Consider the following 27,660-nt stretch of genomic DNA (forward strand, 5'->3'; position numbering starts at 1 on the left):
TGTGTGTGTGTGTGTGTGTGTGTGTGTGTGTGTGTGTGTGAGTGTGAGTGTGTGTGTGTGTGTCAGTGTGTGTGTGTCAGTGTGTGTGTGTGAGTGTGTGTCAGTGTGTGTCAGTGTGTGTGTGTGTGTGTGTGTGTGTGTGTGTGTGTGTGTGTGTGTGTGTGTGTGTGTGTGTGTGTGTGTGTGTGTGTGTGTGTGTGTGTGTGTCACTCACGATGGCCCGGGCCTCTGCGATGAAGAACAGCTCAGTGAGCGCGCGGTGGAGCGGCAGCAGCACCGTGATGCTGGTCGGGTCCTGACTCAGGCCGCCCTCCATGGAGGTGAAGAGCTGCCACAGCGGCCGCAGCAGCGTCAGCTCACACGCCCTGAGGTCAGAGGTCACACAGAGAGAGAGAGAGTCACTCACACGCCCTGAGGTCAGAGGTCACACAGAGTCACAGGTGAAGAAGAAGGAGCATCACTCAGGGTTCACACACAGACGTTGCAAAATGAAATTCAAGGACTTTTAAGTACTTTTCCAAGCACGGTTTTTCATTTTCAAGGATGTCCACTGGCTTCCAGTCAAGTCCCGCATCAATTTCAAGATCCTCCTCATCGCCTACAAAGCCCTTCACTCCCTTGCCCCCCGGTACCTAGCTGACCTCCTCCATCCCTACACCCCCCCCCCCCCCCCCCCCGGAGGCTGCGGTCCTCTGACTCCGGTCTCCTCTCCATCCTCACCACCAACATGCAGACCGTTGGTCCCAGAGCCTTCTCTGTGGCCGCACCCACCCTCTGGAACTCACTCCCTCCAAACATCCGTAGTGCTACATCCCTGCACTCCTTCAAATCCCAACTCAAAACCCACACCTTCACCAAATTTGTAAATGACGCCTGATTTCCCTTTTTCTTTTCTTTCTTTCTTTCCTTTTGAGTCCGTGGTGTTTGTTTTCTTCTCACAACGGGTCAAATGCATCTACATGCTTTGCACCGTCGCCATTCCTTTATGCCCACATCGCCCGAAATTAACGTTTATGTACCATTACAATCACTACAACGTTAGCGTAAGCTAACAAGCTAATCCTGATCAGAGGCAGAGGCGCAGAGCCATAGAGAACAGCAGACAGTGGACTGGGGAAAGGGAAATGGGGGGGTGGGGGGGCACTCTCCCTTTCCCTGTGTGTGTGTGCGTGCGCGTGTTTGGAAAGACGATGGAGTCACTAGTCAGGACAGGAGTATATTATAGTAAACTGAGGATTACTGAGGATGGACAGATAATGTTGATATTCAAATATAAAAAAGTTTCGAGAGGAGTGGAAGTTTGAAGACAGACACACAATATGATGCGGGGGTGGTGAGTTGAAACAGTGTGTGTGTGTGTGTGTCCCGACCCCACTTCTATGTTTCAATAAATTATTTGCATTTAAAACTATTAACGCTGACTCATTCCTTCAGTCCACTAAAAATTATGCTAATATTCCTTATGTTGTTTATGATATTAATTGAAAATAGCATATGAGAGTATTATATAGTAATAATAACACATGGCGATATACTAAAAAGCTATTTATAATTTTTGGCTGGTAAGTCAAAAAGTTAAGTTTGTTCCCTGTGTGAGGGACCAGGTCTGACCCAGTACTGTGAGGGACCAGGTCTGACCCAGTGCTGTGAGGGACCAGGTCTGACCCAGTGAGGGACCAGGTCTGACCCAGTACTGTGAGGGACCAGGTCTGACCCAGTACTGTGAGGGACCAGGTCTGACCCAGTGCTGTGAGGGACCAGGTCTGACCCAGTGAGGGACCAGGTCTGACCCAGTACTGTGAGGGACCAGGTCTGACCCAGTGCTGTGAGGGACCAGGTCTGACCCAGTACTGTGAGGGACCAGGTCTGACCCAGCGCTGTGAGGGACCAGGTCTGACCCAGCGCTGTGAGGGACCAGGTCTGACCCAGTGAGGGACCAGGTCTGACCCAGTGAGGGACCAGGTCTGACCCAGTGAGGGACCAGGTCTGACCCAGTGCTGTGAGGGACCAGGTCTGACCCAGTGAGGGACCAGGTCTGACCCAGTGAGGGACCAGGTCTGACCCAGTGCTGTGAGGGACCAGGTCTGACCCAGTGAGGGACCAGGTCTGACCCAGTGAGGGACCAGGTCTGACCCAGTGCTGTGAGGGACCAGGTCTGACCCAGTGAGGGACCAGGTCTGACCCAGTGCTGTGAGGGACCAGGTCTGACCCAGCGCTGTGAGGGACCAGGTCTGACCCAGTACTGTGAGGGACCAGGTCTGACCCAGTACTGTGAGGGACCAGGTCTGACCCAGTACTGTGAGGGACCAGGTCTGACCCAGTGAGGGACCAGGTCTGACCCAGTGAGGGACCAGGTCTGACCCAGTACTGTGAGGGACCAGGTCTGACCCAGTGCTGTGAGGGACCAGGTCTGACCCAGTGAGGGACCAGGTCTGACCCAGTGAGGGACCAGGTCTGACCCAGTGCTGTGAGGGACCAGGTCTGACCCAGTGCTGTGAGGGACCAGGTCTGACCCAGTGCTGTGAGGGACCAGGTCTGACCCAGTGAGGGACCAGGTCTGACCCAGCGCTGTGAGGGACCAGGTCTGACCCAGTGAGGGACCAGGTCTGACCCAGTGAGGGACCAGGTCTGACCCAGTGCTGTGAGGGACCAGGTCTGACCCAGTGCTGTGAGGGACCAGGTCTGACCCAGTGAGGGACCAGGTCTGACCCAGTGAGGGACCAGGTCTGACCCAGTGCTGTGAGGGACCAGGTCTGACCCAGTGCTGTGAGGGACCAGGTCTGACCCAGTGCTGTGAGGGACCAGGTCTGACCCAGTGAGGGACCAGGTCTGACCCAGCGCTGTGAGGGACCAGGTCTGACCCAGTGCTGTGAGGCACCAGGTCTGACCCAGTACTGTGAGGGACACGGAACCTGGAAAGGATCCCTTGATCTTTTGTCTGTAAAAAAACCCAGATAATGAGGTGACTATTCCGCGATGATTGGATACGCTTTCATTTTCAAAAAGAGCCTCGTTGCTACTGAAGCACGTCTGAGGTCAGTGAAGTGTCGTCCGTTTCCTCCACATGAGAGGGCGACAAACAGCAACTTGTGTAATCGGATTTCTTTGAGAGTGGGTAGGCAGGCGATCACAACCTTTGATCCAGCTTTGGGCCAAATATATTTGCATATATTACTCAGTGTCTTTCCAGTCGTCAGCCAAGGGGTGGATTGTTCCTTGTTGATGTAAATAATAATAATAATAATTCATTTATTTTGTATAGCGCTTTTCAATGACCCAAAGTCACTGATAATAAGCAAAAAACAGAGAAACAGAGAAACATAGAACCACAGGGAAACAGGGAACAATATGAATAAACAGGAACATAAAAGCACGAGTAACAGACGACAAGTACAGGAGCCAGTAGGGGAGACAGTCGGGAAGTGAGTAAGTACTACTAACTAACTAACTAACTTACTTAGGGCTAGATCCACAAAGAATGGATTGCACGGTGCTAGTTGCACCCTTACTTACAATTCATTATGAATTGAAAATGGGGGACCCTGATGTAAACAAGACGAAAGTCTTTCTCTGGTCTGCATCCCCTTAACAATTGTGTGTATTGAGCCGTACTGTATTGTACCCATTCTGCAATCTGGTAATACAATTTTCATTCAATCAATCACCGTGCAGATTGATTGATTGAAAATGTTATTAACAGATTGCAGAATGGGTACAATTAATATATATCTCTCTCCTTACTCCAGAACTCCGCCCCAAAACTCTCCAGCATTCTCACGTGAGACCCCAAAACTCTCCAGCATTCTCCCGTGAGACCCCAAAACTCTCCAGCATTCTCCCGTGAGACCCCAAAACTCTCCAGCATTCTCCTGTGAGACCCCAAAACGCTCCAGCATTTTCCCGTGAGACCCCAAAACTCTCCAGTATTCTCCCGTGAGACCCCAAAACTCTCCAGCATTCTCCCGTGAGACCCCAAAACTCTCCAACATTCTCCCGTGAGACCCCAAAACTCTCCAGCCTTCTCCCGTGAGACACCAAAACTCTCCAGCATTCTCCCGTGAGACCCCAAAACTCTCCAGCATTCTCCCGTGAGACCCCAAAACTCTCCAGCATTCTCCCATGAGACCCCAAAACTCTCCAGCATTCTCCCATGAGACCCCAAAACTCTCCAGCCTTCTCCCGTGAGACCCCAAAACTCTCCAGCATTCTCCCATGAGACCCCAAAACTCTCCAGCCTTCTCCCGTGAGACCCCAAAACTCTCCAGCATTCTCCCGTGAGACCCCAAACGTTTCCAAAACTCACCCCCTTCTGAACAGCGCTCTTAAAGCAATATGTACGTATGTATTGCTGCCGCGTTTACACTCTGTAACCGTAGAAACTGGAGGGAGGGGACACATGGATCTGTGCTTCTGCTTTCATTGGGCAGAGTGACCTCTACAGTTAAGTCCAGACCCAGTTCATAGACAGAAATCCATCACATAAACATACAAAAGAGCACTTCTATGATCTTAAAAATGGGACTTGTTGGATTTGTGGTTCAACTGAATAATGGTACCTAAAACAAAGCGGGGCTCGCAACTCACTTTTGATGCTGGTGTTTTAATTGTGACAAATAATAGCAGCAGATACAACGTTTAGACCCTTCCGCTCTACTTGAAAAAGACCGGAAGGGTCGAAACGTTGCATCTGCTGCTATTATTTGTCACAATTAAAACACCTCGGAGCATCAAAAGTGAGTTGCGAGCCCCACTTTGTTTCATGTACCGTACTTTTCGCACTATAAGCCGCACCTGACTATAAGCCGCAGCAGCTAAATTGAATGATGTGTACATATATAAGCCGCACTGGACTATAAGCCGCATGTGTTTTAATGTTTAATTACCATAATGTAAGGAGTGGAGCCTGCGGCTTAATTTGACTCAACACGGGAAACCTCACCCGGCCCGGACACGGAAAGGCTTGACAGATTGATTGCTCTTTCTCGATTCTGTGGGTGGTGGTGCATGGCCGTTCTTATATTGAGCTTTAAGTTCCCACCTCTACAGAGAACGACTCCCACCTCTACAGAGAACGACTCCCACCTCTACAGAGAACGACTCCCACCTCTACAGAGAATGACTCCCATTGGGACACAATACTGTCGGACAAATAACAAGAATTAACTCATTTACAAGTTGTATTAAGTAAATAAGGGAACAGATAAATAACATTTCAATGCAGTAAAAAAAGCAATATTTCGATTTTCGGGTTTTGTCCACATATAAGCCGCACCGTTATATAAGCCGCATGCTCGAAAAATTGGGGGAAAAGCCGCGGCTTATAGTCCGAAAAGTACGGTATTACTGTTTCTATGGTTTGGCTCAGCAGCACCAAGGAACGGAGGATGTGCGTTATTTATCTTTTCTCAACTGAATAATGGACCAAGCAGCAGCGATCTACAGCGCCGTGTGGTCGACGGCGACGTCCCTCGCGGCCAGACAGGGGCCGGCCGGGATCGGAAACTATGCAAATCCCCAAACGGATCTTTTACCTCGTCGCCATGCCGACTATCAGGACATTAGGCCCCTGAAGAGTCTTTATGCAAAACCGGTGTGGAAGTGAAGCCCAGTGTCTGGTGGTGGCCGGGGAAATATACATACAGTATAGTATCAAAGGTACGTGTTACTTAGTGGTGGTGGGAAATATCCATACAGTATAGTATCAAAGGTACGTGTTACTTAGTGGTGGGGAAATATCCATACAGTATAGTATCAAAGGTACGTGTTACTTAGTGGTGGTGGGAAATATCCATACAGTATAGTATCAAAGGTACGTGTTACTTAGTGGTGGGGAAATATCCATACAGTATAGTATCAAAGGTACGTGTTACTTAGTGGTGGGGAAATATCCATACAGTATAGTATCAAAGGTACGTGTTACTTAGTGGTGGTGGAAAATATCCATACAGTATAGTATCAAAGGTACGTGTTACTTAGTGGTGGGGAAATATCCATACAGTATAGTATCAAAGGTACGTGTTACTTAGTGGTGGGGAAATATCCATACAGTATAGTATCAAAGGTACGTGTTACTTAGTGGTGGGGGAAATATCCATACAGTATAGTATCAAAGGTACGTGTTACTTAGTGGTGGTGGAAAATATCCATACAGTATAGTATCAAAGGTACGTGTTACTTAGTGGTGGGGAAATATCCATACAGTATAGTATCAAAGGTACGTGTTACTTAGTGGTGGTGGGGAAATATCCATACAGTATAGTATCACAGGTACGTGTTACTTAGTGGTGGGGAAATATACATACAGTATAGTATCAAAGGTACGTGTTACTTAGTGGTGGTGGGAAATATCCATACAGTATAGTATCAAAGGTACGTGTTACTTAGTGGTGGCCGGGGAAATATCCATACAGTATAGTATCAAAGGTACGTGTTACTTAGTGGTGGTGGGGAAATATCCATACAGTATAGTATCAAAGGTACGTGTTACTTAGTGGTGGGGGAAATATCCATACAGTATAGTATCAAAGGTACGTGTTACTTAGTGGTGGTGGGAAATATCCATACAGTATAGTATCAAAGGTACGTGTTACTTAGTGGTGGTGGGAAATATACATACAGTATAGTATCAAAGGTACGTGTTACTTAGTGGTGGTGGGAAATATCCATACAGTATAGTATCAAAGGTACGTGTTACTTAGTGGTGGGGAAAATATCCATACAGTATAGTATCAAAGGTACGTGTTACTTAGTGGTGGTGGGAAATATCCATACAGTATAGTATCAAAGGTACGTGTTACTTAGTGGTGGTGGGAAATATCCATACAGTATAGTATCAAAGGTACGTGTTACTTAGTGGTGGGGGAAATATCCATACAGTATAGTATCAAAGGTACGTGTTACTTAGTGGTGGTGGGAAATATCCATACAGTATAGTATCAAAGGTACATGTTACTTAGTGGTGGTGGAAATATCCATACAGTATAGTATCAAAGGTACGTGTTACTTAGTGGTGGTGGGAAATATCCATACAGTATAGTATCAAAGGTACGTGTTACTTAGTGGTGGTGGGAAATATCCATACAGTATAGTATCAAAGGTACGTGTTACTTAGTGGTGGTGGGAAATATACATACAGTATAGTATCAAAGGTACGTGTTACTTAGTGGTGGGGAAATATCCATACAGTATAGTATCAAAGGTACGTGTTACTTAGTGGTGGGGGAAATATCCATACAGTATAGTATCAAAGGTACGTGTTACTTAGTGGTGGGGGAAATATCCATACAGTATAGCAGGGGTGGCCAACCAGTCAGAGACTAAGAGCCACAAAAAAATTACTGTGGTACCACAAAGAGCCACACCATATACCAGCGTTTCTCAACCTTTTTTTTCAGTCACGGCACCCTTCATGTGTTTATAGGTCTCACCCTCTGGCCTCTGAAGTTGCTAATGTCTTTTTTATTTGGGCCTCACAGGGTTAAAAGTACCCTGTGAGACCCACGGTTGCAAAATTACAAAATCACTTTTAGCCATTTAAAAAAATAATGTTTATTTAAAAAATGTTAAAGGGGAACTATTTTACTATTTCTTTCACTATTTGGGCACTTTTACACAATTCCTGTGAGTCTATGGAACACCTAGGTTTTTTTCAAAAAAAATGCATTGTTTTGTATTTCTAATCAAGTACTAAAAACCACATTTTTCTACCTCAAGATCTTAAGCCGTTTTGAGGCTGGGCTCCAACCACTGTGTGGCCTGGTGCCAACTGCCACATCAACTGCCACATTATTATGCAGCTGAGAAATCTCTGACATCACAGATATGCACATTTTCAGATGACTCAGTTCAGTGAGGGTGAATATTGTGAGAGGAGAATTGGAAGAATTCGCCAATATGAGAATTAGAGACATATATCCTATTAATATAAGTCCACATAGCTAAGAAACAATGGTAAACACTGAAAAAAGCCATTTATAAGATAGTTCCCCTTTAAGCACATGTATAGTCAATTGGTCCTGTTGTTCAGCCTCACAATGCTATTTGATAGTAAATGTGTTTATATGTCCCACCCTCTGGCCTCTGAAGTTGCTAATTTCTTTTTAATTTGGGCCTCACAGGGTTAACCTCTTAAGCCCGAGATATACAGTAAAAGTGTATATTTTCAGCATTATGTTTGTTTACCAATTATTTTAACTGTTATTAGTGAAATATAAGATTATAGAAATCTCAGGGCATTGAGTCGGAAACCGGCGCATATTGACAGGAGGAAGTGGCACAGCCAAAAGTGAGTGTAGTCTTTTGAAGGAAGAGACTCAGGGCTTTCAAATTTCGAAAAACTACCCTACCCAGCTCACACCAGCCCCTGTCAATCATCTGACTTCTGGATTTACTTTTTAATTTCTCTTATTTTTTGGGATTATCTCCCACAAACCTGAACGTTATTGCCATAAAACAGAACGCAGTTAGTTTCTCTACCTTTCTGTGAACGTCTTGCAAAAAACGGTGTTGCAATATGATGAAAAATGGTGGAGAAATTTACATTATAAAAAAGATGGCAGAATTCAGTACTGTATCTACAAAACCTTCTGTTTAATCATCTTCCCTTTATTCATTTGCTTAGATTTTTCAGGTCTGGTCAATTTTAGCATGGTGTTATTTACAGTCAAAGATAATTCTTTTTTAAATAGAATTGATATTCTCCTTTGGTTCATTACAATTTACTCAAGCCTAGTAACAGACACACTATTTCTGACACTGATCCATATATGTCCCTAGATTCAGATACCAAGAACATGCAAATGGACCATTTAAAAAAAAATTGTAAATGTTTATTCTACGTCCTTATGGAATGAGTGACATAAAAAAAAAAAAGTAAAAAAAAAAAAAAGTAAAATAAAAAATAAAAAAAAATATTTTTTTTTTATTTTTTTTATTTTTTTTTATGGATGGAAGAGCCGCACATTGACGGGCAAAGAGCCGCATGCGGCTCGCGAGCCGCGGGTTGGCCACCCCTGCAGTATAGTATCAAAGGTACGTGTTACTTAGTGGTGGTGGGGAAATATCCATACAGTATAGTATCAAAGGTACGTGTTACTTAGTGGTGGAGGAAAATATCCATACAGTATAGTATCAAAGGTACGTGTTACTTAGTGGTGGTGGGAAATATCCATACAGTATAGTATCAAAGGTACGTGTTACTTAGTGGTGGTGGGGAAATATCCATACAGTATAGTATCAAAGGTACGTGTTACTTAGTGGTGGTGGGAAATATCCATACAGTATAGTATCAAAGGTACGTGTTACTTAGTGGTGGTGGGAAATATCCATACAGTATAGTATCAAAGGTACGTGTTACTTAGTGGTGGTGGGGAAATATCCATACAGTATAGTATCAAAGGTACGTGTTACTTAGTGGTGGGGGAAATATCCATACAGTATAGTATCAAAGGTACGTGTTACTTAGTGGTGGTGGGGAAATATCCATACAGTATAGTATCAAAGGTACGTGTTACTTAGTGGTGGGGAAAATATCCATACAGTATAGTATCAAAGGTACGTGTTACTTAGTGGTGGTGGGAAATATCCATACAGTATAGTATCAAAGGTACGTGTTACTTAGTGGTGGGGGGAAATATACATACAGTATAGTATCAAAGGTACGTGTTACTTAGTGGTGGGGGAAATATCCATACAGTATAGTATCAAAGGTACGTGTTACTTAGTGGTGGGGAAATATCCATACAGTATAGTATCAAAGGTACGTGTTACTTAGTGGTGGGGAAATATCCATACAGTATAGTATCAAAGGTACGTGTTACTTAGTGGTGGGGAAATATACATACAGTATAGTATCAAAGGTACATGTTACTTAGTGGTGGGGGGAAATATCCATACAGTATAGTATCAAAGGTACGTGTTACTTAGTGGTGGGGAAATATCCATACAGTATAGTATCAAAGGTACGTGTTACTTAGTGGTGGTGGGAAATATCCATACAGTATAGTATCAAAGGTACGTGTTACTTAGTGGTGGGGAAATATACATACAGTATAGTATCAAAGGTACGTGTTACTTAGTGGTGGGGGGAAATATCCATACAGTATAGTATCAAAGGTACGTGTTACTTAGTGGTGGGGGAAATATACATACAGTATAGTATCAAAGGTACGTGTTACTTAGTGGTGGGGGAAATATCCATACAGTATAGTATCAAAGGTACGTGTTACTTAGTGGTGGGGAAAATATCCATACAGTATAGTATCAAAGGTACATGTTACTTAGTGGTGGGGAAATATCCATACAGTATAGTATCAAAGGTACGTGTTACTTAGTGGTGGTGGGAAATATCCATACAGTATAGCATCAAAGGTACGTGTTACTTAGTGGTGGGGGGAAATATCCATACAGTATAGTATCAAAGGTACGTGTTACTTAGTGGTGGGGAAATATCCATACAGTATAGTATCAAAGGTACGTGTTACTTAGTGGTGGTGGGAAATATCCATACAGTATAGTATCAAAGGTACGTGTTACTTAGTGGTGGTGGGAAATATCCATACAGTATAGTATCAAAGGTACGTGTTACTTAGTGGTGGTGGGAAATATCCATACAGTATAGTATCAAAGGTACGTGTTACTTAGTGGTGGTGGGAAATATCCATACAGTATAGTATCAAAGGTACGTGTTACTTAGTGGTGGTGGGAAATATGCATACAGTATAGTATCAAAGGTACGTGTTACTTAGTGGTGGGGGAAATATCCATACAGTATAGTATCAAAGGTACGTGTTACTTAGTGGTGGTGGGAAATATGATATCCATACAGTATAGTATCAAAGGTACGTGTTACTTAGTGGTGAGGAAAATATCCATACAGTATAGCAGGGATCGGCAATAGGCGGCCCGCGGGCCGAAATGGGCCCGCCAGCAATAATTTCTGGCCCGTCAGGTTATTTTGAGAATATGATGTTTATTTTACGCGCAGGAAATATTCACTCGTCGTGACGCCAGAGTGTCATGTGAAGCTGTATCTATCTATTCATCATATCTATGGCTGTCACTATAGCCAATTGAAATGCTAGAAATGGTCACATGGACTGGGAGAACCAATGGAATTTCACTTTCACTTCCGCGTTTGGGATGCCGTCATGCGAGCAAAAACAAAACAAACGTCTTTGAATAACTTCTTTGCAACGGGGAAATATCAACTGATGAGCCAGAAGAGGAGCCTACGACCTATAAAGCTTCTTTTAATAAACAAGAGTCATACTTAAAATAAGGGTTTATCGCAACAGGTAACTCTCGCAATAAGCAACCGGTGACTCTCGCGTGTTGACATGGCAACACGGGGCAATGAAGCAAGCAACTGTGTTCAAGTTGGGTGGGCATTCAACGCGAGTAGACATTTGACATGTTTCAAACATTATGGATTTTGGAGGACCGAAGCAGAAACAATAATAAGTCCAGGGCAGGGCTGCCTGCATTATGGTGAGTGTTGTGTTTTAATAATAATACATTCGATGTATAATACACCCGCCGTGGTGCTTCAAATCAAATGCACCCTACTGATCTCGATTTATAATGCGAGCACCTGCATTAAAATCAAATGACTGATCTGTTCATGTGTTATGACTTAGTGGTGGTGGGAAATATCCATACAGTATAGTATCAAAGGTACGTGTTACTTAGTGGTGGGGGAAATATCCATACAGTATAGTATCAAAGGTACGTGTTACTTAGTGGTGGGGGAAATATCCATACAGTATAGTATCAAAGGTACGTGTTACTTAGTGGTGGTGGGAAATATCCATACAGTATAGTATCAAAGGTACGTGTTACTTAGTGGTGGTGGGAAAATATCCATACAGTATAGTATCAAAGGTACATGTTACTTAGTGGTGGTGGGAAATATCCATACAGTATAGTATCAAAGGTACGTGTTACTTAGTGGTGAGGAAAATATCCATACAGTATAGTATCAAAGGTACGTGTTACTTAGTGGTGGTGGGGAAATATCCATACAGTATAGTATCAAAGGTACGTGTTACTTAGTGGTGGGGGAAATATACATACAGTATAGTATCAAAGGTACGTGTTACTTAGTGGTGGGGGGAAATATCCATACAGTATAGTATCAAAGGTACGTGTTACTTAGTGGTGGGGGAAATATCCATACAGTATAGTATCAAAAGTACGTGTTACTTAGTGGTGGTGGGGAAATATCCATACAGTATAGTATCAAAGGTACGTGTTACTTAGTGGTGGGGAAATATCCATACAGTATAGTATCAAAGGTACGTGTTACTTAGTGGTGGGGGGAAATATCCATACAGTATAGTATCAAAGGTACGTGTTACTTAGTGGTGGGGAAAATATCCATACAGTATAGTATCAAAGGTACGTGTTACTTAGTGGTGGGGGGAAATATCCATACAGTATAGTATCAAAGGTACGTGTTACTTAGTGGTGGGGAAAATATCCATACAGTATAGTATCAAAGGTACGTGTTACTTAGTGGTGGTGGGAAAATATCCATACAGTATAGTATCAAAGGTACGTGTTACTTAGTGGTGGTGGGGAAATATCCATACAGTATAGTATCAAAGGTACGTGTTACTTAGTGGTGGGGGAAATATCCATACAGTATAGTATCAAAGGTACGTGTTACTTAGTGGTGGTGGGGAAATATCCATACAGTATAGTATCAAAGGTACATGTTACTTAGTGGTGGGGGAAATATGATATCCATACAGTATAGTATCAAAGGTACGTGTTACTTAGTGGTGGGGAAATATCCATACAGTATAGTATCAAAGGTACGTGTTACTTAGTGGTGGGGGAAATATGATATCCATACAGTATAGTATCAAAGGTACGTGTTACTTAGTGGTGGGGGAAATATCCATACAGTATAGCAGGGATCGGAAATAGGCGGCCCGCGGGCCGAAATGGGCCCGCCAGCAATAATTTCTGGCCCGTCAGGTTATTTTGAGAATATGATGTTTATTTTACGCGCAGGAAATATTCACTCGTTGTGACGCCAGAGTGTCATGTGAAGCTGTATCTATCTATTCATCATATCTATGGCTGTCACTATAGCCAATTGAAATGCTAGAAATGGTCACGTGGACTGGGAGAACCAATGGAATTTCACTTTCACTTCCGCGTTTGGGATGCCGTCATGCGAGCAAAAACAAAACAAACGTCTTTGAATAACTTCTTTGCAACGGGGAAATATCAACCGATGAGCCAGAAGAGGAGCCTACGACCTATAAAGCTTCTTTTAATAAACAAGAGTCATACTTAAAATAAGGGTTTATCGCAACAGGTAACTCTCGCAATAAGCAACCCGTGACTCTCGCGTGTTGACATGGCAACACGGGGCAATGAAGCAAGCAACTGTGTTCAAGTTGGGTGGGCATTCAACGCGAGTGGACATTTGACATGTTTCAAACATTATGGATTTTGGAGGACCGAAGCAGAAACAATAATAAGTCCAGGGCAGGGCTGCCTGCATTATGGTGAGTGTTGTGTTTTAATAATAATACATTCGATGTATAATACACCCGCCGTGGTGCTTCAAATCAAATGCACCCTACTGATCTCGATTTATAATGCGAGCACCTGCATTAAAATCAAATGACTGATCTGTTCATGTGTTATGACTTAGTGGTGGTGGGAAATATCCATACAGTATAGTATCAAAGGTACGTGTTACTTAGTGGTGGGGGAAATATACATACAGTATAGTATCAAAGGTACGTGTTACTTAGTGGTGGGGGGAAATATCCATACAGTATAGTATCAAAGGTACGTGTTACTTAGTGGTGGGGGAAATATCCATACAGTATAGTATCAAAAGTACGTGTTACTTAGTGGTGGTGGGGAAATATCCATACAGTATAGTATCAAAAGTACGTGTTACTTAGTGGTGGGGAAATATCCATACAGTATAGTATCAAAGGTACGTGTTACTTAGTGGTGGGGGGAAATATCCATACAGTATAGTATCAAAGGTACGTGTTACTTAGTGGTGGGGAAAATATCCATACAGTATAGTATCAAAGGTACGTGTTACTTAGTGGTGGGGGGAAATATCCATACAGTATAGTATCAAAGGTACGTGTTACTTAGTGGTGGGGAAAATATCCATACAGTATAGTATCAAAGGTACGTGTTACTTAGTGGTGGTGGGAAAATATCCATACAGTATAGTATCAAAGGTACGTGTTACTTAGTGGTGGTGGGGAAATATCCATACAGTATAGTATCAAAGGTACGTGTTACTTAGTGGTGGGGGAAATATCCATACAGTATAGTATCAAAGGTACGTGTTACTTAGTGGTGGTGGGGAAATATCCATACAGTATAGTATCAAAGGTACATGTTACTTAGTGGTGGGGGAAATATGATATCCATACAGTATAGTATCAAAGGTACGTGTTACTTAGTGGTGGGGAAATATCCATACAGTATAGTATCAAAGGTACGTGTTACTTAGTGGTGGGGGAAATATGATATCCATACAGTATAGTATCAAAGGTACGTGTTACTTAGTGGTGGGGGAAATATCCATACAGTATAGCAGGGATCGGAAATAGGCGGCCCGCGGGCCGAAATGGGCCCGCCAGCAATAATTTCTGGCCCGTCAGGTTATTTTGAGAATATGATGTTTATTTTACGCGCAGGAAATATTCACTCGTTGTGACGCCAGAGTGTCATGTGAAGCTGTATCTATCTATTCATCATATCTATGGCTGTCACTATAGCCAATTGAAATGCTAGAAATGGTCACGTGGACTGGGAGAACCAATGGAATTTCACTTTCACTTCCGCGTTTGGGATGCCGTCATGCGAGCAAAAACAAAACAAACGTCTTTGAATAACTTCTTTGCAACGGGGAAATATCAACCGATGAGCCAGAAGAGGAGCCTACGACCTATAAAGCTTCTTTTAATAAACAAGAGTCATACTTAAAATAAGGGTTTATCGCAACAGGTAACTCTCGCAATAAGCAACCCGTGACTCTCGCGTGTTGACATGGCAACACGGGGCAATGAAGCAAGCAACTGTGTTCAAGTTGGGTGGGCATTCAACGCGAGTGGACATTTGACATGTTTCAAACATTATGGATTTTGGAGGACCGAAGCAGAAACAATAATAAGTCCAGGGCAGGGCTGCCTGCATTATGGTGAGTGTTGTGTTTTAATAATAATAATGCATTCGATGTATAATACACCCGCCGTGGTGCTTCAAATCAAATGCACCCTACTAATCTCGATTTATAATGCGAGCACCTGCATTAAAATCAAATGACTGATCTGTTCATGTGTTATGCACTGTGTGAGAGGCACTTTATAATAGAAAAAAGACAGTGCAAACATGTATGTCGTTTATTTTGACAAAGTTAAAAAAATGTCACTATCATTGGCCCGCCACACAATGGCTTGGGGAAAATTTGGCCCGTGGGCAAACCTAATTGCTGACCCCTGCAGTATAGTATCGCGATACTTTGCGTGGCAATACGGTATCGATACAAGGACACCAAGTATCGATATTTTATTATGGAAATTCTTTAATTATTATTTTATATTTTTTGTATAAGGAAGTTGCATTGTTCATTTCAATACCTGTAATAGTACAGTAGTCCACACACACACACACACACACACACACACACACACACACACACACACACACACACACACACACACACACACACACACACACACACACACACACACACACACACACACACACACACACACACACACACACACACACACACACACACACACGTGTGCATTCAGTTAAGTTGGAATATGACTGTAATACAAACAGTTCAGTTTGTCAGGTACATGCAACACAGATTACAGTGTTGACATCTGTCTGCTTGAGAAAATCCCATTTGCTGCAATAAAAATGATTGAAGTGAGATGAACAGACTGAAAACGTAATTTTATTAGATAAAACATGTTGAAAAAGTTTTACTTTGCAGTTGAAAAAAAGGTAATAAATCGCAATATATCGCAATATTAATATCGCAATACTCAGCATATCGCAATATATTTTGAATCGCAATACTATCGTATCGTGACTTAAGTATCGTGATAGTATCGTATCGTGAGGCCTCTGGTGATTCCCACCCCTAATTGACTGTATGCTGATTTTATGCCTATGTTCATTTTGTGCTATTTGCTGTGGGGCACTTTGGGCTGCCGTGCATTTGTGAAGGGTGCTATATAGATAAGAGTTATTATTATTTATTATTATAATATTGTAATTATTTTTTATTAAATGTTCAATTGCATTGAAATGTCTGTAAGACATTGAAAATGAGGGTGACCTCATTATTGTCCTTTTCGCGAATAAATAAAGGTTTGAATTGAAGCTATAATGTATGTACAGTAAAAGATGCATGTAGCTATATCTTGGGCCATAGATCGGACTTTAATGTTGGGGGAACACTGTTGTAATTGTTATAACTTATTTAGCTACAGATGACGACATGAGCATATTGAGCATTGAGTATGATAATATGGAAGAAACTATCACTAAAGTGTTGCAGGAGTGTAGGTCCACGTCACAGATGGAATACCTATCTGAGAGTATTGTAACAGCCGTTATCAATAGGCAAACATCTATTAATTCACATGATTGAGAATCGACCCCTTTGATGGATTAACATAACATTTCGCATGTGTTTCGTGCCAAGTTCTATGATCAATAGACTGGATCAATGGTCATGGAGATATTGTCCATAATCTTCCAGATCAAATATGGTATTATTGCCATATTATTACAACCCCAAATATGCAACAATTACACCTCATGACAAGTTTATAGTGAATTAAGAAATGTCACTCACTGCCAGGTAATTACTAACAATAACAACTAACCCCACACAGTGAAAAAGCACTGTCTGGCCTTCTAACCTAACATCAAACATATAACCTAACCCAAACATCTAACATCAAACATATAACCTAACCCAAACATCTAACATCAAACATATAACCTAACCCAAACATCTAACATCAAACATATAACCTAACCCAAACATCTAACATCAAACATATAACCTAACCCAAACATCTAACATCTAACATCTAACCTAACCCAAACATCTAACATCTAACATATAACCTAACCCAAACATCTAACATCTAACATATAACCTAACCCAAACATCTAACATATAACCTACCCCAAACATCTAACATCTAACATATAACCTACCCCAAACATCTAACATCAAACATATAACCTAACCCAAACATCTAACATCTAACATATAACCTAACCCAAACATCTAACATCTAACATATAACCTACCCCAAACATCTAACATATAACCTAACCCAAACATCTAACATCTAACATATAACCTAACCCAAACATCTAACATCTAACATATAACCTAACCCAAACATCTAACATCAAACATATAACCTAACCCAAACATCTAACATCAAACATATAACCTAACCCAAACATCTAACATCTAACATATAACCTAACCCAAACATCTAACATCTAACATATAACCTAACCCAAACATCTAACATCTAACATATAACCTAACCCAAACATCTAACATCTAACATATAACCTAACCCAAACATCTAACATCTAACATATAACCTACCCCAAACATCTAACATATAACCTAACCCAAACATCTAACATATAACCTAACACAAACATCTAACATCAAACATATAACCTAACCCAAACATCTAACATCTAACATATAACCTAACCCAAACATCTAACATCAAACATATAACCTAACCCAAACATCTAACATCAAACATATAACCTAACCCAAACATCTAACATCTAACATATAACCTAACCCAAACATCTAACATCTAACATATAACCTAACCCAAACATCTAACATCTAACATATAACCTAACCCAAACATCTAACATCAAACATATAACCTAACCCAAACATCTAACATCTAACATATAACCTAACCCAAACATCTAACATCTAACATATAACCTAACCCAAACATCTAACATCTAACATATAACCTAACCCAAACATCTAACATCTAACATATAACCTAACCCAAACATCTAACATCAAACATATAACCTAACCCAAACATCTAACATCAAACATATAACCTAACCCAAACATCTAACATCAAACATATAACCTAACCCAAACATATAACATCCAACATATAACCTAACCCAAACATCTAACATCTAACCCTAAACATCTGATGCACAGTGTTATTTCACTCACTCGCATGCGCTGACATTTTACAGCCAACAAATAGAATGCAAGGCATTTGACAATATGTATGGAGTTTGTTACGCCACTTCTTGCAAATGCTTGCAAATTGGATCTAAATCTGACTAGAAGTCCAACTGAGTCACTTGGCAGTGCAGTGCAGCACGTCAGCTGGAATATCAGTACAGCTGTCAGCGAGCTTAGCATCTGATCTATAATCACTTATAATGTTGCTGAACACCAAGCTCGTCAGCCGCCACATAATCCCCTCCAAGCCCCTGACAACACACTGTGAATATGGTCAGGACTGTACAGAGACAAGAAGAAAGAGAGACTAGTGAGAGGCTAACAACTTAAAACATTCAGTACGGGCGGTCAGGTGGCGTAGCGGAAGTTGTGCTCGTCACCAATGCAAGAGGCTGCGGTCTCGACTCCCGGAGAGTCAGCATTGCCTTGGCTCGGGCTGATCGCTATACTAACTCGTTTGGCTGAGTTAGGGGGAGGGGAGCCGTGGGTGGGTCCTGGACGTTGTGGACAGCGACCCCTACAGTTCGGTCGGGGCGCCTGCTCAGCGAAGGTAGGATCTGGTGAGAGGGAGTGTGGCCTTCCACACGTTACACTCTCCCGGTGAGAATCTGCGCGGCCAGGCTGGCTGCCGGCTGGCTGCACATGTGTCGGAGGAAAGCATGTGACAGTCTCCGGCCTCTCGGACCAACAGTAGGGGAAAGTAGGGGAAAGTAGGCCCCCTCAGCCTACTGAGAGCTGGCCACGCCCCCTCAGCCTACTGAGAGCTGGCTGTGCTCAGAGAGGGTGCACTAAGCCACGCCCCCTCAGCCTACTGAGAGCTGGCTGTGCTCAGAGACGGTGACCTAAAACACTTCTAACAAATCAAATGATACATCTGATGCTGAAAGAATGATACTCGTGACATTAACTATCCACAATAAGTCATTTTGTTTTGTATATAAAACTATGACAGTTTTGTAACCTTTTGTTTTGGCAAAAAAAAATTAAATTTTAAACGTTTTAGTTTTTTTGTAAATAATGTAATGTAAAAAGGACAGGCAATTATAAGCCTCGGCTTCAGCCTAAACCTTTTCGGTAATTTTCTTTCTTTTATACATTTACTACTACTGTATATTGATTTGTAAAAGAAGACCGAAATAAAATCATTCATTCATTCATTTATGACTGAATTAAAACATCATTGTACTGTCTCTTTAAGAAAACACTAGGTTTTGCAAACAACTTTGGTGTCGTACTTGTTACCCAACTAGACAAAGCAACACCTACAGTCCTAAAATCCTTGTGCTGTGTAGACAGAATGAGACATGTGTATGTATGTGAGAAGAAAGGGTTAATAATTATAGGAAGGGAGGAGCCTTACATCTGTGATTGACACTGCAGGAGGCGGAGCAACAAGTGGATGGCCTTCAGACGCTGGTTCCCCGTCTGACAGCAGGCCACGCCCACCTGCCACTCCCAGATGTCAGCCAATGGCAGGTGATGCAGCACTTGATCGTCGGCTAACATTTGCTTCAGGATCTCAAAACCTGATCAAAGAGAAAAAAAAACATGTATTACATTTTCAGAGGCGATGGGAGTTTGAACAAATGTGAAAGTCTCCCAAGTGACTTGGACTTGGAACATGGAAGGAGAGCGACGGCTGAGCCCGACAATGCTTTCAGGAGACATTTCCCTTTCATACAGAGACTGTAGCTCAAAGTGCATCACAACAGAAAAAAGACAGGCATAAAATGAGCACATAAAGTCACAGTTTTTCCACATTAGGATCGAACATCCCAACAGGCCACCTTGTTTATGGTTTGATTCAGTTTTAAAAATAGACAATAATAGAAAGAGTAAGATAGAATAAACAGAGTAAAATGCAATACTGCAATTAGGGATGGGTACCGAATTCGGTACTTTTGAGGTACCGAACCGAAACACGTCGGTACTACCGAGTATCGAATCAAGTGAGAAACCAAAAAAATAAATAAAAAATGTTTACTTTTTTTTTTCATGTCAACGTTCACACGCACAATATATGCTTACCTAGGATTTGACTTGATTCAACAACAAAGCAGTCGGAGCAATGACAAGCCGAAAACTGTCGAAATTGTAGTTATTTGAAGTTTGGATTTTTTTTTTTACGACTGAGGTAGGTAAATTAAATTTCTTGAGACTAAAGTACCGAAAAAAGGTACCGTTGGGTACCGGTATCGATTCACAGGTACCGGTATCGGTTCAAATGTGAAAGGTACCCATCCCTAACTGCAATAGTGCAGTGCAATAAAATAGTAGAATAGAATAGACATGAAATGGTAAATGGCTGCTTTTTTATATAGTGCTTTTATCCAAAGCGCTATACAATTTGTTACTCACATTTTACCCGTTCACTCACACATTCACACACCGACGGCAGAGGCAACCATGCAACGTGCCAACCTGCACATCGGGAGCAGTTAGGGGTTAAGTGTCTTGCTCAAGGACACATCGACACGCTGCCCAGGAGGAGCGGGAATCGAACCGGGAACCTCCAGGTTGCCAGACGACTGCTCTACCTCCTGAGCCACTGAGCACATGAAGTGCAGACATATAAAATCAGTTTTCCCTCCTGTTTTATACCCACTTTGACCCTTCGAACCTCCCTCTCAGGGTGCAGTTCCCTCTCTCAGGGTGCAGTTCCCTCTCTCAGGGTGCAGATCTAGGCCTGGGTCCTACACAGTTTAAAACCTGACAGTCTTCCCTCCTGTTTGATACCCACTTTGAAAAGCCAATTCTTTTCCTATCATAGGAGGCCAATCTATGTGGGATAGTTCCACAGCTGCTGCGAGCGGCAGGCATCAGTCACACACTAGCGGGTGAGAATATGTCTGTTACAAACGTGTCAAACAGAAGACACTACAATAACCCAGACACTAAAATATAGCTCCCAATCAACTGTACTTGTTATGGAACATCTGAAGCAGAAGTGAGCCTTCGTCAGGTAATACAACACATGGTCTTAATGGTTGAACGCATTCTGGGTTGAAGCACGAGTAAGACTAAAGACTTAAAGACAGTCTTGTTATGACTTAGTCGACTCACTTATTAGTCGGTTTAATAGACACAACTGTAAACTTGTGTTTTCCACCTGTAATTGTGCAGAAGGACCTGTTTAAATCTAGAGCTTATCAGATACTATGAGCTTATCAGTGTGGGAAAAAACTATGAAAAGTTAACAAAAATCGACTAAGTCTCGGTCAACTAAAACCAAACCGAAAGAATTAATGCACTGAGGGGGCAGCCCTGAAGTCAAACGTAGATGCAGAACAATTCAGTGTGCAGGTTCAATTAACTTATTTTAGACATGTGACATCATTGTCTGTGACTGTACAAACACTAGGCCTGTCCCCGACTAAGGATTTGTATAGTCGACTTTGATTGGCCAAAATTTGCAGATAGTCGACTGGTGGAAAAATAATAAAAATTAAAACATTTAGTTTTTGTTTTATCATTCCATTTGGGCTGTGGGGGGTGCTTAACACATTGACTGCCAGCCATTGTACCCATCAAAGTACCCAGTCTGCCACCGTTGAAAGCCTATGGAGATGTTTACCTTCTTTGCAGGGCTATAACTTTTTAAATTTTATTGCTATATTGACATTACTATGGCCCATCGATTATCTATCGTTCCGGATGTGGGAACGTTATATTTTTTCATTCATACATTGTTGTGTTAATACCGTCTTGAATATAAGTATGTTTATAAGCTTTTCTGCTGTAATTCCAAAAACGCTAGTTATATGCCCAAACGCATATGATAGATTATCGATTGCAGTTTCTTTCCTATACACGTTATATTAAAAAAATTCAAATCTATATGATCGGTATACATTATGCTTAATCATGCGTGGAGGAAAGGGGGTGCGGGGGTCGTCTATAATTCCTTTATCACCAGTAACGGCTTTATGTAGTATGGGTTGATATATTGATCAGACTGTTTGCAAACTAAGAAACGCACAATCGGGCTGAAAATAACGTTACTGTCCCCTTACCGTTCGCTGATGAGACTGGAAGAAAAAGATCCCAATTATTTGACGCTGATCGCCTAGATCCATTTCCGGTTTGTATGGCGCAATAAATGCCGAAATCATATCGATTATTGCGTTATGGAAGCGATCCATATGCACGCCAGTGTTTGTCTGGACCCACGTAGCAAGATATTACTGCCGGAGGGATTTCCTCGACGCACCGATCACAACTTCCGGTTTTGAGAGTGTAACTCGCCCAACCATCCACCAGGTGGCGGTAATGAGGCGTTGCAATCTCATTCAGGTCCCGCTGCAGGGTCGGAGGTTGGCTGGATGAATTATGAATGCCATGGCGAATTTTTTTTATATTGATTTCAAAAACGGCTTTCGCCGTTCTTGGCGTTTAACGCATGGCAGGCAAACACGTCGTAAGCCGTTTTTGGTGACCAATGTGTTAATGTCTGAAGGAGTCGACTGAAGGCTTCTTGTCCTCTGCGAAAGCATGCAATTGGTCCACTGATGGATACATCTTGATATTTGTCTAGTCTAGTGTGTTCATTAGACGGGTGAAATCCTCTTTCAGTGCCTCTGTGCCCGTTTTCTTAGGCAGTTAGCCTCGCTGGTATGCGCACCATTAGCGCTAGCCACGCTTCTAGGCCTCTTTGCTTTTGGAAAGAATGATCTCCAAAAAAACGTAAAAGTAAAATAAAATATTAGAAATTCAATTTTATTTAAAAACAAATAGCATTCGACTAAGTCGAGTTGGCAGTCGACTACGGCTCCTTTCGGTCGAGGTCAGCCCTAAAATGAACAAACACGCACCTGTCTGGAAGCGTCCTCTGTGTCCTCCAGTCACGGTGAACTTGTAGCCCCACTCTGTGTTGCTCATGTCAGACATGAACCTGTAGTGCAGGGTATCCCCTGTGGAAACGCACATCATCAACCTTGATTTATTCTCCAAATTACAATCGAGCTCACCCTCATTTTCAATGTAGTCGAGACTTTACAGACATTTCAATGCACACATTTCTACAATATAACAATAATAAATATTAATAACTATCTACATAGTACTCTCAGTCCAGAGTGCACCACAGCAATTAGTATATACAAATGAACATAGGCATAAAATCAGCACACAAATTGACAAAATAAAAACAATGCATACATTTCAGACATAAGAATGTGTATAAAAGACAATAAAAGTAGTGCAATGTAAACGTGCAGATTTAACACACACACACACACACACACACACACACACACACACACACACACACACACACACACGAGGGCTGAGCCCAAACGTTCGAACGCTCAGACCTTCGTTCGTTACGTTGGCATTTGAATTCTAAATCAACATTCGAATTTTACACTTTTAATTATTTTTATTTTTTATGTGTCCCAAACCAATGGGGTTTTTCTTCACAGTTGCAGATAAAGATTAGGCTACACTAATATTATAGTATTAAAACTGATTGAGTTATATTCATTAAAGAAAGTTGATTTAATAAAAAAAGAAAACTCATTTAATAGGATGAATCACTTTATTCAAATTGAGGATTTAGTTTGAGGATATTTATAAAAAAAATAATGAAACTTTATTATTATTTTTTTATATAAACTTTTTTTTAATGAAAAGGTTCGAATGTCCGTTCGAAACACCCTGACGAAGTTCGAAGCCCAAAAACAGGCTTCGGGGAAACAGCTCTAAAACAATCATGCGGTAGAAAAGTGACTGGATTGGGGGTCGTACCGGGAATCTCAAAGTCGGCCCATTTCTGTGGGGAGCCGCTGAAGTTGTGGAGGTCCTGCAGGAAGTCGCTGCTGCTCGACATGATGAGCACGTCGCAGCCCTCCTCCGTGTAGCAGCGCGGGTCCAACTTCACCGACAGGTAGATGGCCCCCGGGATGTGCACCTTGTCCTACAGTGGGTGGCACGGTGGTTAGCACTGCTGAGAAGGTCCTGGGTTCGAACCCCAGCAGGGGGCCTGTCTGTGTGGAGTTTGCATGTTCTCCCTGTGTGTTCGTGTGGGTTTCCTCTGGGTACTCTGGTTTCCTCCCACACCATAAACACATGCATCATGTTAGGCAGCGACTACAGGTGGAAACTAGCTCATTAGCTAACTCTGGCACATTTACATTGATGTGGAAACTGAAGATGTTCATTAATGTGTGCACTGGGTAAATCTTTTTTTATAAAAATAAGACACCCACGCAGAGGTCAGAGGACTCACTCAACGCGTTAAACACTGCCTGAAGACTGGAGGAGCTGATTGGTGGACTCTAATTTATTAATTAACAACATGATTAGACTCTTTTCTTTCCCTTCACCACTTTTAGCTCTATTTTTAGCCCTATTTTAGCTCATTTTTTTGCTCTTTCTTAGCCTACGTATTATGTCCGTCTTTGTTTTTAACACATACTAACTAATTGCATGTTATATATTAACTGTTTTTAAATGGCTGTGGATGATGTGATGGACACCTGAATCTCCCCTCGGGGATAAATAAAGGTTTTCAATCTAATTTAATCAAGATGTGAAGCACCTTATAGAGTAGACCACTGTCTGTCTGTCTGTCTGTCTGTCTGTCTGTCTGTCTGTCTGTCTGTCTGTCTGTCTGTCTGTCTGTCTGTCTGTCTGTCTGTCTGTCTGTCTGTCTGTCTCTCTGTCTGTCTCTCTGTCTGTCTTAGCTACTCTTCCCCTAGTGGTGAATCATAGGCATGGCACTTTGTGCAAGACCAGTCCAATCTATGTGAGAATGCTTTGCATCTATGACAATGAGTGTCCTTGTTTCACAATGGAATATAAATGTTGGATCATGAAAGTAACGTATTAGTCAAACAACCAACAGTAAACAGTGGATTCCGAACCTGCCAATTTAAAATCTTAGTTTTGAGCAGTTTTACAATAGAACAGAAAGGTAAAACAGGTCGATCGTGTCAAACGCTGCGCTTAGATCTAATAGGACAAGAATTTAGATTTTGTTTGCAGAGTTTATTCTGAGGTCACTAATTATTTTTGTAAGAGCAGTTTCAGTGCTATGGTGCGTTCTGAAGCCGGATTGACAACGTACATATACCCAAGTAAATGGAAGATTGCTCCACTTCTACAAGGTCCATGTGCATGTTCTTGGTATCTAGGGACATCTATGGACCTCTGTGAATGTATGCCCAGTGTCAGAAATATTGTGTCTGTTACTATGCTTGAGTAAATTGTAATGCACCAAAGGAGAATATCAATTATTATATATTTTTTTTTACCTCAAAGTTGGTGTTGTTGTCGTAGGGGTGCTTGGACTCCCGGAGCTGCACGGCCATGCCTGGCTCCTCCATGAACTGGCAGGCGGTGAGAGACAGACTGGCCAGCATGGCCTCGCTGCAGCCCGTCAGCACCTTCTGGAGGATCTGAGAGAGCGGGATGACACACAGGAGCCATATGTCACTTTGGAGCTTGATGGTGGACATTTCTTTTAGAAAAAAAAAATGACAATTCTTCATAGTGAAAATGACCAGCTTTTGTTTTTCCACAGTCATCAATGGTTGTGGTCTTTTAGCATTTCATTGGTGGAAAAATTATATAATCTATTTAATGTGTCATTTTAGTCATCTGTTAAAAAAAATTACCGTAAGAAAGGCAGATTTAAATTGCCGCGGTTGTCAACTCAGTTGTGCTGCGTAATCTAGTATTTTCACACGTCATTCATATTTTTCTCTTTGAATTTTCTGTATGATTATTTAGGCGTGTGGCTCGATGAGAAATGTACATTTAAATTCCACATTAAACAACCTAGCCTCCAAGTTGCAACAGAACATTGGCTTCCCATCCAGAAACAGAACCAGCTTTCCTTTGATTAGCAGGAAGAGGGTTGTCTAAGCAGTTTTCTCATCAGTCAAGTTTCAAGTTTCAAGTTTCTTTAATAGTTGTCATACAGAAGTACAGAATACTTTTATACAAAATGCTTCTTACTGTTGCGCTCCAGAGACTGTGCAAGACAAGATAAGTATGAAATAAAATAACATAGTAAAATTAGAAGTAAAAAAAATGAGGTCACAGTGTTCAGTTTAGACATATGTACAATGTTCGATGCAGAATAGACGTAGTTACCATACAATATACAATACTGTGCAGTGTACTAATATACAATACTATATAGTGCAAGGCAGAAATGGAGAAATGGAGAAACAGTCCTGGACTATGGTGATGTAATTTATAGGCATTCTGCGGACTCAACCCTTAAATCCTTGGACTCCGTCTATCACTCTGCCCTCAGATTCATCACTGGTGATAGATACGACACTCATCACTGTGTCCTTTATGAGAAGGTTGGTTGGTCCTCTCTGATGGGAGACCCGGTCTAGTGACTGGCTGGTCCTTAAGGTTCAGTTTGCTCTGAACAGGGTAAATCTACATTTTGCCACGATGCCCCTCTAGCTCATGGAATGAACACAAACGGTCCTTAAAGCTCGAGATTCTCCCCTCTGTTGCAGAGTTTAAACCCTTGATCTCCAACCTTTGTCAATAAAGTTGTTCATGTTTTAATTGATTGTTATCCTCACTTGTCTTATTGTTATGGTTTTATATACTGTGTGATTTTATATGCCTTTTTTTTGCTTAACTCTGTATGTACACTCGACGTGACTGTAAATGAGGGAAACCATTTGCCCTAATCACCATGATCACTCAACAAAACCCAACCCCCTCACACACACTTCCACTCTCTCTCTCTTTCTTTTTCTCTCTCCCTCTCCCTCCCTCCCTCCCCTTCTCCCACAGCGCCCTCCCTCCCTCCCTCTCCCCCCCTCACCTTCTCCCACAGCGCCCTCCCCCCCCCCCTCACCTTCTCCCTCCTCTCCCTCCCCCCTTCTCCTACAGCGCCCTCCCTCCCTCCCCCCTCACCTTCTCCCTCCCTCCCTCTCTCCCCCCCTCACCATCTCCCTCCCTCAAATTCTCCCACAGCGCCCTCCCTCCCTCTCCACCCCTCACCTTCTCCCACAGCCCCCCCCCCCCCCCTCACCTTCTCCCACAGCGCCCTCTCCTCCAGCTGCATCAGCATGTCCAGGATGTAGGCCATGTGCGACGCCCCGCTCAGCTCCAGCGCCTCCTCGGTCAGCGACGCACCCTCGGGCCAGTCGGCCAGCAGCGAGGCCAGCACGTGGCGGGCGTACAGCGTGGCGATGGCCTGGTTCACCTTCACCAGGTACTGCCGCACCGAGCGGTTGCTGCGCACGTCCAGCTCCTTGTGCAGCAGGGCGGAGCTCTTGGTGCGCCGCTGCTTGGCGTAGCTCAGCTGCAGGTCGCTCTCGGAGTTGGTGATGAGCTTCTGCACCACGACGTTGGACTCCTCCATGGCCTTCTCACAGCGGCTGGGCTTGGACTGGTGGAGGGAG

At 42.5% G+C, this 27,660-nt stretch overlaps 1 protein-coding gene across 1 annotated transcript in view; it reads right to left on the reverse strand.

The window, feature by feature from the left end:
• The window catches only part of zzef1 (zinc finger, ZZ-type with EF hand domain 1), a 184,200-nt gene that overhangs the window by 19,394 nt on the left and 137,146 nt on the right, over nucleotides 1-27,660 (reverse strand). The window contains exons 44-49 of the mRNA XM_084320319.1: nucleotides 27,288-27,647; nucleotides 25,534-25,677; nucleotides 24,026-24,194; nucleotides 23,092-23,190; nucleotides 19,641-19,806; nucleotides 215-365 (exon numbers count right to left, since the gene is read on the reverse strand). Coding sequence (XP_084176445.1) covers nucleotides 215-365; nucleotides 19,641-19,806; nucleotides 23,092-23,190; nucleotides 24,026-24,194; nucleotides 25,534-25,677; nucleotides 27,288-27,647 — 1,089 coding nt within the window. The remainder of the gene's footprint in view (nucleotides 1-214; nucleotides 366-19,640; nucleotides 19,807-23,091; nucleotides 23,191-24,025; nucleotides 24,195-25,533; nucleotides 25,678-27,287; nucleotides 27,648-27,660) is intronic.

This window comes from Notolepis coatsorum, assembly GCF_963971535.1.
Source record: "Notolepis coatsorum genome assembly, chromosome: 8".
In the NCBI taxonomy this organism is placed as follows: Eukaryota; Metazoa; Chordata; class Actinopteri; order Aulopiformes; family Paralepididae; genus Notolepis; species Notolepis coatsorum.